Consider the following 12,056-nt stretch of genomic DNA (forward strand, 5'->3'; position numbering starts at 1 on the left):
AGACGTTAAGATGCGGGGAGTTGTACATACAGATTTCTTGTGGTAGCTGCATTTTTAGGTGACAGAGGGACAAAGGGACAGAGCTTGTCTTCCAAAATTTTAGAAATAGTAAAAAACCCCACACTTTCTGTCTTTTTCTGAACATACCTGATTGGTGATGTATAGGGAAACACTGAGGAGCAACACTGGGGAAAAAAGAATGCTTTCGAATTTAACACTAGAAAAAGTTTCGCTTGCTAGTAATTTATTACTTTTGCTATAGGCTTTTCAGATCTAAGTCTTCTTACATCTTCTCTTTTCTTTCTGTTGCAGCAGAAGTCTTGTGTCCATAAAAACCTCTGCTTCCTCTAACATGAAGGAGAATTTAACAGCCATAGCTGACTGTTGGTGCCAGGAAGTTTTTGTAGGCTTACTAAATGTGAGTCTTAGAAAGTAATACACAGCAGTGAAAAAGAAACAAGGAAAACATTCTTAATTGTGGAAATGAGTTGTTTCAGAAAATTGTGAGTAATCAGGAATTTTTGGTAGAGGTTTTTGCATCATGGTTGTCAAGCCACAGTGTCTGTGGGCCAGACTGGACCATGAGACCAAAATGTCCAACCTGCTGCTTTTTGCCTTGGAGGGGCCAGCGTAATGGGAAGGGAGGACATGAACCTGCAGGCACTCAGTCCCTGCGGCGAAGGCACGTGTTTAACTGCCACCGTGGCTTCTGTATGGTCTGCCTGCTGGGACTGCAACACTAGTATGGGTGCTCACTGTCAGAAGACTGGATTAGTCCCTCTGGATTACACAGGGGAAATACACAGCTCTTGCACATACTGACCCTAATAAAAATGGTTTGAGATCATTGATAAGTTTTGGCTGGTAGCAGAAGAATCAAAACAAGGCTTTTAAAAAATCAGTCTAAATTCATTTGACAAAGGGCACTCATTGTAGAAGCATTGCTGCACAGAATGGCCTATGGAGTTTTTTTCCCCGGGTTTCACTGTAAGAAAAACCTAACGTAAATTATTACTCTTAATGTAGTTGGATAAATTTGTGTAAACAATTTGGGCTCAGGAGAAGACTAAAGTTTCAGGTATTATTACAGATAATCTACCTCCAGTCCGCCTATTGTGCTGCTGTACATCTGTAAGAATTTGGGCTGAGAATCTCTAATACATAATCAGTTTGTGGAAATTAATATTTTATATTTATATTACATTAATATTTTATGTTTTAAAATACCACACTAAATTATTTAAAAGTTCAAAAAAAGCACTGTTTTTTAATGATATTTTTTAAAATACTGGTATAGACTTGATTTATATGTCATCAACCAAAGAAAGTGATATTCTTAGTCCAGGTTGATCTCTTACGCTGCATTGCTCTGGTTCACTACGTCATCTTGTCTGTTAGCATCTACAGATAAAAATGGATTATACTCTTTGGAATGGTCCATAACATTAATGATGACCAAAGATTCATTTTGATTCAGTTTAAGATTTGCTGTGTCTGGATGCAGGGGGTAATACTCTTACATCAGTGATTTTTGATCTAACATAGCTATAAAGCTCCTGCTACTTCCTGAATCAATTCCACTCACTTACTTTGGCAGCTAATGCTTTTGGAAACATTTTTGCTGTACCTCAGCTATTTTTACACATCAGTGTTCAGATATATTGTTGTGTTATGCTCAGTTTGTTTGTCAATTGCCACATTTCTTTTGTGGTTCTAGCCTTACCAGGAACTGCATTCTTATGCAGTTAAAAATGAGTCTAATTACTGGATATGAACTGTTACCACAGGACTTTCACTGTAGACAGTATTAATGTCGGTATTATCATAAAGCTGTTTGCTTGAACAGCTGAAAATTCTTTATCAGCCTAGTGAAGATGATACAAGCAATGTTCCTGAAGGCCTTTTCTGTTTGTATGTCTTTTACTCTGCTGCTTGTGCTTTCCTAGGCAGCGATTCCTTTACAATCTGAGTTAGGTTATTTAGTAAATAGACAAGTGTGATTTATGATTTCGCTGTGACACAGATCTGCTTTTCTGTATGTGAACAGATGTTTACGCATGTCATTCAGAAAGGGCATCTTTATTTTGTTCTGTATGATTCTCTGTTGTGGTGGCCCTCAATTTGTTAATAGCTTCCCTAGATGTGATGAGTTACTAATATGGGTCATTCTCAATTTAAGACAATACGGCCTTCTGGCTACAACTTCACTTTTAAGATTTATAGTAGCTGTGTTCTATTTCTCTATCTATGAGTAATTTGCATTTTATTTTTCATTAGAAAAATACTTTTAATAGGGTTCTGTATTCATCATGAGAAAAAAAATGGAAATCAATGATAAATTTTCTATACACAGTCACCTAATGGCTTTTGAAATATGGGATTGAGTAGAAAATCATGTGTATGGGATGTAAAATTCAGATACTTTACTGGCTTTTGCAGAAGCTTGTTGAGAAATTCAGACTGAGCTGCCTGTAATATTTTCTGCTTCCTTGAGGTGCACTGAGTCTAATGGTCTAGCTGTTACACACTGTTTTAAAGATTAATATCTTAATATCCATGTAGTAATAAATCTTTTTAACCAAACACCTTCATAGCCAATCTATCTCCAGTAAAACACTGTCAGACCACCATTTGTGCTCTTATCTATGTTTTTGATTAATTTATAAATAAACCCTACAGAAAGATTGTTCATATTATTGCTTGTTAATTTCTTAACTTTTAACTTCTAGTCTCATTCTTTAAGTATCCTTTACAAAATTCAAACATTCAGCTGTCAGTGGGAAAAAAAGAATTTCATGCCAGTATGAGGATAAAGTATATAGATTAAAAAACAAGCCTGATTCACAGTAAGAATCTATTATCTTGGAAAAGTCTGAAGGAAGACGTTAACTTTAGCATGTAATTTTAAGATCATGAAATGTAGGACTCTGACAGTGCAGGATGTAGTGTGTTTTAATAAAGACATTATAGCATCAATAATTGTATGTGTAAATGCTGGGATTATTGAGTGAACTACAGCACAACTGGAGATATTTTAATAGTGTGAAGAGCCTCCTAGGTGGGACTCTAGCTGTGTAAGTTTTCAGTTAGATTTAAAAAAACATAAAGTACAAAATCCAGAAATGGAGGAGGAATCTATTTAGGCTTCTGACTGGAAGAGTTTTTTCTTTACACAGGACACTATTAAACTAATAAGCATCTGTCCTCTTCTGTATTAGATGGAGAAGATTAAACGCACAGTGTATGTGTTAAAATGACCAGCCGGGAAGCTGCAAATAAACATACAAAAGCATATAATGGCCAGTTTAATAAATTACTGGGGTTTGTACCCTCAAAGCATTAAGTAATTTGTCTTTCCTGATTTTATCTTAATGTTGGATTATTTAGAAATTCTCTTCAAAGAAGCAAGGACGTACTTGTGCAATTTTCTTTACAATGGCAAGAAACGAAGTATAGTTTTAGTCTTTTAAGTACACATCTGAAATTAAGCTGTTATCTAGACTATAAAACTTAAAGACTATCTAGAAAACAAATCCAATTATGGCTTAAGCACTTGAGAAAGTGAAATCTGATTTAATTACTTCTTTCAAAAGAGAATTACGTCTTTCAACTTTTTATTATTAAAACTCTACAGTTATTTTTATCACTGTGAAAAAGAACAAGCTTAGAAGAGAAGCTCTCTTCATGGAGTTTGCACTTTAGTCTTTGTTACTTAAGCTGAAAATCTGAGTCCTTATACAAACTTCTGCTTGTCTAGAAAATAAGCTAGAAAACATGCTTTATGATATAGTATTTGTATTCTTAGATATGGGATTAAAAAATTGATTTAAGCATTATAAAGAGCAAAACGGGCATGATTTTTTAGTATTTTTTATCTTTATAAAAAGCTTGTCATTTTTGCTGAACGTGCATAAAGATAACAGCAGGCTTTACCAAATGCAGTGAAAATATGCTGTTATGATACAGAAAAAGCATTGGAAGTGATGAAGTCACATTTCCATTTCATTTAAGACTTCTAGAAGCTGGTTTAGGAATGATTGTAGCTTTACATGTATGTAAAGCAAAGCAATGAAGTTAATCTCTGTATGACTCATCAATTTTTTAAAGCACAGACTGCTATTTCAGCTAAATCATAAAGCTAATATGATGCTTTATTAGTGTTTGTACCGTAAAAGGTGTTTTAATGTTTTCATAGAATCATAGAGTCATTTAGATTGGAAAAGACATTTAAGATCATCGAGTCCAGCTGTTAACCTAATACTAAACCCTGGGCACCATGTGTACACTTCTTTGAAGTACCTCCAGGGACAGTAACTCAACCACTTCCCTGGGTAAGCGTATAGCAAATTGCAGAGAAAGACAAGAATCTGACAAAAACACCTTCCCCCTCCATGAAATGAGCGTGTCACTAGAACTAAGAAGGATGAGAAAAGGGAAAAAACCCCAAACATGTAGAAGTATGTGAGGACTCTTGAATTCCACAGCTACTTCATGCCCGATTCTGTAAGATGTGGTAAATCTAATAATTTTTAATTGTAGAGCAAAGCAAGAGCTGTGTTACATAGGATTATGGTTACAATTATTTTTAACAGTAATTTTATAACTGCATTCTTTGTGCTCCATGCATAGGGAGTTGGCCTCTCAGTCCATGGATGTTTCCGAGTTGCTACAGAAAAGACACTTTTTGCAATGCCAGAAACAGCAATAGGTAAGTATTTTAACAGATTATCATGTGTTAATGTGTTTAAGGTTTCACTGTTTGTGTAATCGGGATGAAATGTCTTTGACTGAAAGCAGTGATGAAATAATTTTAAAAAGGAATTGGAGGTGACCGTATATGGAAAGTATTTTCTATTTCTATTTTTAATTTCTATTTCTATTATTAATACAAACTTAATCTGTATTCTGGGAGGTTGATCAGTTAGGTTCTTAACCTGGGTTTTACTTCTAGAATGACACAAAGACTGTCAGGATACAGTTTTTTAAAAACGGAAGTAGATCTGGGGAACTAAGTCTTTACTACAGATGTAGGCAGATAAAGACTGAAGATCCCAGTGCAATTATGTCAGCTTTACATTTGGAACTCAGTGTGAGTTGGACTGGCTGTACTGCAAGCTGAGCTGCAATGTTAATGAGACGGATTTTGAAATTCCAGTTTTTCTTGTAGATTATTAATGTAGACCCGTTACAGTTGTGTACAGATTGTGTCCAGGTGAGATCACAGTGTTGTCTTTTTTCTTTTTCTTTTTTTTTAAATAGCAATATGTAGCTTGTGTTTTCTAATGTTTGATCCTAAAGCTTCTGAGATGTACTGTCAACTCTGAGATGTACCCAAGAAAATGTCGTTTCTCAGAGCTATATGAAGATGATGATAGGACTCCAGAAAAGTCAGTCAGATTAAAGTGAACCTTCTTGTGAAATCATTTATGTTTCCCTTCAAGACAATCCTGGCACCAACAGGGTATCCACATTGAACCTAGTATTGTCTGGCATTAATGCTTTCATCAGTGCCCACATTCCTTCTCCCCGCTTATCAACATTTATGAAGAGCGCTCAAAACCTGTTACGTATCCTGCATTTCTGTCCTGCAAAATTTCTAGTTTGTACATCTTTCCAAGGCAAGGCAGCTGAAGGATGACTGCGGTTGTTCTTATCTACATGTCCTCAAGCAGAAGAATGAGGCTAGTCTGTAATATGTGGCCCTGTTGAACATATTTACTCAGAATAGAGAACCTCATCTGGCAGTTAAACAGCTTAGGTTCAATCCCAGTGTCACCTCAAAGGTTTAGTTGTAAGGAGTAACAACCGTTATTTTCTTAAAAGAATTTCCAGTTACACAATGTTAAAACTAAGAAATAGTGTAAAATCAGGACTCAGTTCTGAAAAGAGAATAAATTTTATTGAGAATATTTTAAGTACAATAATGTCATTACAACTAAAATGCAAATGCACGCTTAGCTAATGATTGGATTTTTGTAGTTCCCTGTTAGTAACACTTGAAAGGTCTAGCATTTTTCATATTTTTAAAGGGTATCTTACATGTATTATCTATTGTTTATTGCTATCCAGCCAGTATGAAGTGTTTCACAAGACTTATTCTGAAATTCTTAAAATTAAATGAGCTGTGAGTATCAAGTCACTCATAATAAACCCCCCAAATATAAGCAAGCTTATTATCATTCTAACTGCTGAAAAAAATACTAGAGCAATTCCTGCTAGCTGAGAAATGTCATGTAACTTTGCTGAATTTGGGATGAGAAAAACAAAAACCATTGCAGCCTCCAAATATTACTTTCTGCTGAAAAAAAAACTTAGTTAACTACATAGCTCAAGCATTAATACAACATGAATTTGCTAAACTCCTGAAGTTCATGATCAGTTGTTGCACAAGAAAACCATTTGAAGGAAAAAATTTGGGGTTTGGGCTTTTTGTTTGTTTTTTTAAAAAACTAAACAGAGGTTCTTTGGCATATAAAATTATTGTAATAATAAAGATACCTTCTTTGCTTTCTTCTTCAAAGGTAAAGATATGAGTAGACTTATATTAACAAAAATTATGTACTTACATACATTTCTTGTGTTGACAAGGACCTATTTAAGCAAAACCAGACTGTGAAGACATGTAAACGAAAAGCTTAGAACTTGCTTAGGAAAGAAAGTAATTAAAACCCTTTTAGGATCAATTAGAAGTAAACCCACTGAAATCTGGGTTTAAGGGCTTAACTGTTTCGATCTCTGTGGTGTATGTTTAAAATGTCTAGCTGTCTAGATATTGTATTAATTGATTTTTTCATATGCTCACTTATTTTAGTAGGCATTACACTTTTTGAAATGAAAACAAAGCATTGATTCAGACGCTGTTTTCACACACAATTATGCTGCATTTACACACCACCATAAATAAAAGGTTATAGATAGATAACCCGCTTTGCAAATTGAAATAAAAGGCAGTTCTAGACTGTTTGAACCTGACATAGTAAGATAAAGCGCTGAAAAGCAGCTTAGATGTAGGAGGGTGTGGAAAAAACACTGGTGGGAAGAACAAAAGATGAAGGAATATTGTAAGAGGTGGGCTTTAAGGCGATGTTATAATAATAGTGGGTGTTTTCTTGTCTATCCCTCTAATTTTTTAGCTTTCTGTAAGTCTTTTACTAATAAGTCTTCAACCACCTCCGCAAGATAAGGTGGGAATGTAGTAGCAGTACCTTTATCTTACCCTTGGCAACTGCAGAGTTTCACAGCTGGGACGGCAGTGAAGTTTGTTGCATCTGTCTCAGAGCATAGACTGCACGTCAGCATTACATGCATAGGCTTTTAGCCTGCTCAGCCCAGCAGACATTCAGTTTTTCTCTTATTTAAGTAGGGCTTTGAGAAATAACTGGTAAATGCTAACAAAAGGGGTGGCGGGGGGTGGGGTGGCGGGGGCAGAAATCAAGTATATGGAATATGTTAAGAGAAGCCCAGTAGCAAGCAGAAACATATGGGAAGCATTATTGAGAGAATTAAGAGGAATATGTAGTACAGGAACAAGAAGAGTAAAATTACAAGGAGGGAACGAAGACTGAGTCCTTGAAAAGGATACAGTAGAGCTATAGCAGATTACGTATATGCAACCAAGTAAGTTTAAAGTGGATTAGTTACACCTTGACTAATCCTGTTTGTAAATTCCTTAATAATTAAAGAAACCTTAATTCAGTTTAGTTTTATTTGCCTCTAAAGCAATGTAAGCTAATCAACTTCACAGTTTATTTAGCACTAATTTCCCTGCGTATGGCCATGTGGAAGGGCCCTGTAGATCCCAATAGGAAGATGGCTTTTCCTCTGGAAACTTAATGGAGCATCAGGAGAATAGTACTTCAGCATTGGTATTTTAATTACAGCAAAGAGGAGGAGGCTGTTGCTCTTGCAGCAGGTGGATGGGGAGAGTAACATAATTGCCTTTTTGCTTTGGAGGGCATTTGTAAGGGAAGTGAAAGGAAGGATTTTTTTGCAGTGGTAAGATATCCAAGGGGAGGCAGATGAATAGAAATGTAAAACTAAATGACAGTCTTGGCATCAACGTTATCGATACGATGGCTCAAACTGAGAAGGTAAAATGCAGAGCAGGCTATTCAGAATGTGAGTACAGATGAAAAAGAAGGTAATGATGAACAGAGTTTGATACAGCTTAGGGCTTTTAAAGGGTGTCAACAAGACATTCAGCATCTTAGGAGAAGAGCTGTCTGTCTCTGTAGCCTGTGTGATGAGGAATAAATCAGTTAACGGCAACACACACATCAGTGGGAACAGAAATAGAACACTACAGCTATAACTGGTGGGAGGTGGCTCCTAAAAACAATGTGATGTATTAGAGGCAGTAGAACTAAGGGAGGACCAAGAGAAGCTGAGAGATGGATCAGAGCATAAGGCAGTGATGAGCTTTAATGATTACTGAGAAGAGCAAAACACTGAAGAGAAGCTGTCCGAAAGAAACCTCCTCTCGATTCTGTCCAAGGGGGAAGAATATTCAGGGACCACTAATTTACCGCATCTTAAAATACTTGTAACGGGGTCTTTCTATATTACATACATTGACTCTTCTGTGACTAAAAGCAGTTACTTGCAAGTGAAAAAATTACCACATTCTGTCAGAACCCTATTTAGACTCCTTATGTACATCTTAATCTTGCCAGTTAATATCTCTGCTTTGGCAAGTGTTTTCTGAGTTTCTAATTGCTCATTTGAATTCATTTTCACTTATTTTCCTGTTCCATTTCTTCTCTCAAAGTGAAAAAAACACCACCACACCTTTAATTTCTTCAAAAGACTTTCCGTTTCATGAATGCACCATTGGCGATTATTTGGAAGTAGTAACTGGACGCTGCTTCTCTGCACTTCAATTTCTGAGACTGATACAGCTAAAGTTTAAGTTTTATTAAGCTTAAGTATGTTACAAAAAATTACAAAAAGTGTTTGAATTTATTTTGTAGGTGATTAATGTATATAACAGAGTAAGGCAGATATTGACAAATTGATGATTTTAAATATTTACACTTTGATAAAAATAGTTATATATTTTCCAATTGCAACTTCTAAAAGTCTTTTAAGTTTTATTCAAAGCTTTGGATTTTTAAAAATTACCCTAATCTGTAGATTTTTTAAAAAATATAAATAAATATAAGACAGTCAGTAAACCTGAAAGTTTTGTAATTTTTGTAAATTGCAGCTTAGTCATAGTCCTGTCAAAGGGCCAGATACTAGGGCAGCATCTGATGCCTCCACCTTCAGGAAGACCCTGGCAATATCGTTGATCTATCAAGGAATTCTCAGCCCCAAAATTTGTTCAAACTTGGGCATGCAAGAGGCACTTCATCATTGTTTGACATTTTTGTCATAATAAAAGATTTCAGAGAAAAAGCAGCATCCAGTTTGAGTTTGCACAAATTATTTCACATTTCTTTGTGTCACTTCTATTTTTTGCTGAGGGCAGGTGTCTGAATGAAGAATCATTCATGCGTCTAAAAAGTCTCAAGTTGTTGGCAAATAGAATGAACACGATTGGCAGGTACATGTTTGTGAATTACATGCCATGGAAAGGATGCAGTTTGTGTTCAAGAGTTTGCTTTTAGGGAGGGTTTTGATGACAGAGAAATGTCAAATCAAGTCAAGAAGAAACTTGGGCGAGAGGGTGGTGCCTAATTCAGGGAGATGAAAGTGAGATGCTAAGAATAGCTACTAAGTTACACGCATGATTAGGGCAAGTTCTCTCTTCACTTTTTTGTTTTATTACAGGCCTTTTTCCTGATGTAGGTGGAGGATATTTCTTGCCAAGGCTATCAGGAAAGCTTGGCTATTACCTCGCACTAACAGGATTTAGGCTGAAAGGAAGAGATGTACTAAAAGCTGGCATTGCTACACATTTTGTAGAATCCGAAAAGGTAAGCTCCGAGCTGTGCTAGCAAGGGCACAGCCTGCAGCCACAACAAGTCTGAGCTGTGCAGCACACCGATATACTTTTACCGACTTGAGTGTGTGCAGAGGCGGAATTATATTAGTTGGCCATGCACTGTGACCAGGGATCATGAGATACTCTCAAGCTGTCATTACAACACTTGCCAGCTAGTGACAGCTTTGCTTGGAAGAGGGAGCAAATGTTGCCATCTTCATGATTCTACTGTGGAAGGGCAGGATTTACTGAGCAGCATGGAAGTTGCTTGAAAAATTGTACAATTTAGACAACAGTGTCTGAAATTAGGGATTATACAACTGCAAAGATTTTAATCTAGGTAACACCCCATTAATGTGTTCTTTATCAGTCTCCTTGACAGATACCCTGTTTGTTTCCTACAGTGGCTGTAAGAAAGTGTGAAAATTAGTATATTGGATAAATTCAGTCATAACTTTTCAGTAACTTGCATGGATATAAGTGAAGGAGAAACAATTATTTCCTTTCCTTCTCTGTGTGAAGACCCGTGACTGTCGTTGTGGAGCTGGTTAGATGCTATTTTGAGCATAGCGTGGTTGCCAGGCTCCTGCTCTTCCCTCTCACACCGTTGCAGGCTGGCTTTACCTGCTGCAGCTGTAGCACTGCGCTGGGGGTCTGCTTGGGAAGCAGAGTCCTTTCCTGATCACTGCAGCCATAATTAAATCCAGATGGTTCAACACTGAAAAGTGAACTCTGGCTCCTTCTATTGTTTACTTGGTACCTCTTTAAGGCCTGTCTGAAAGTTGGGGTGGGGCGTTTATATACATATATGCTATGGAGTACTGTTGCCATAGCACTAATAATCCAAGTAGTACATTTTGGTTTACTTACTTTTAATTAAATCTTATTTTTAATAGCTACCTGCCTTAGAGAAAGATCTGGTAGCACTGAAATCTCCGTCAACAGAAAATATTGCAGACTTACTGAACTCTTACCACATGAAGGTAATCTGATCAATTACTGAAATCAAGCAGAATTGTTAAATATATGTAAATGCGAATTCTTTTTTATCCGTGCTACTGACCGTTTGTTTTATGGTTAAAAAACATCGGGTTTCCAACCTCTTTGCACTCTATAAAACACTAATTCATAGCACTAATGCCTACAGTGGTCAAAATCAAAAGTCTTTCTTCACTTTTTATTCATTTTGGATACCCTCAAATTCCTATTGTGATCAGCTTGCTCTCTGACTACGCATGCATCTAAGTTTCCAGCCAGTAGCACAATGATGCAGAAAATGTATTGCTCCTTAATTTGTCCTCTTTTATTCTTGGATTTCTAGCCTGCTTTGCAGAAGACAAAACAGATAGCCACTAGCAGAATGGGAGTTGTACACAATGGCAAGTGCAGTCTGGGGAGTTAGCCTGAAATTCAGGGATTCTGGCGAACACAAATGACAAGTTATAGTGCAGTTATTAAATGCTACGCTGCTCACTTGGAAGCAGATGTTTTATTTCCATCCCAAAAGCTTTAGTGACCTGAAGAAATATTTTGCTAGCTTGATGCATTTGATGTAAATTTTAGCATTATTTTGATGCAGACCATCTGCAGTCCAGATTTGAAGCCTGAACTTAAAGGCTTGAGTTCTTCCTTTAATTTCTCAAATATTTTATATGTTTGTAACCTTGAGATAGTTGAAAGACTGTGAATAAGCACAGCAGTTATCAATAAGGTAAGTATTAGCAGAATGCAGATAAGTTGTAGGGAAATCATCTGATATCTTAAAGTAAAAAATTCAGGGGGAGAAAGGTGCTGTTCTCCCAGTGGACAAACCCATAGTTCTCTGTTGTAATTTTGGAGGTGAATGTAACTCTATTGATAATACATAATTAGTATTAGCCCCATGTAACAATGAGCATGAAAATAAAAGGTTTTGGCTTTACTGTCAGTTTATTTAGTGGCTATTTTATCTTTTGATGTGCATTATAATTTTATTTCAAAAGAAAGGGAACTTCTGGAGTCAAGTCAGGATTCAATGTATTCAATTTGAGTATTATTCCCCAGTTGTTTGGCTTTAAAATGAGCAGTGTCTACTCTTGTTATTTCTGTTTTGGAATTACAAAGTTTATATATGAAGATTAATTAGAAAAAT

The 12,056-nt window shown here is 36.2% G+C and overlaps 1 protein-coding gene across 2 annotated transcripts in view; it reads left to right on the forward strand.

The window, feature by feature from the left end:
- The window catches only part of HIBCH (3-hydroxyisobutyryl-CoA hydrolase), a 44,996-nt gene that overhangs the window by 16,815 nt on the left and 16,125 nt on the right, over positions 1-12,056 (forward strand). For both annotated transcript variants that reach the window (XM_055812375.1, XM_055812373.1), the window contains exons 7-9: positions 4,630-4,708; positions 9,772-9,917; positions 10,822-10,908. In XM_055812375.1, coding sequence (XP_055668350.1) covers positions 4,630-4,708; positions 9,772-9,917; positions 10,822-10,908 — 312 coding nt within the window. The remainder of the gene's footprint in view (positions 1-4,629; positions 4,709-9,771; positions 9,918-10,821; positions 10,909-12,056) is intronic.

The sequence above is a fragment of the Falco peregrinus genome, chromosome 8, assembly GCF_023634155.1.
Source record: "Falco peregrinus isolate bFalPer1 chromosome 8, bFalPer1.pri, whole genome shotgun sequence".
NCBI lineage: Eukaryota > Metazoa > Chordata > Aves > Falconiformes > Falconidae > Falco > Falco peregrinus.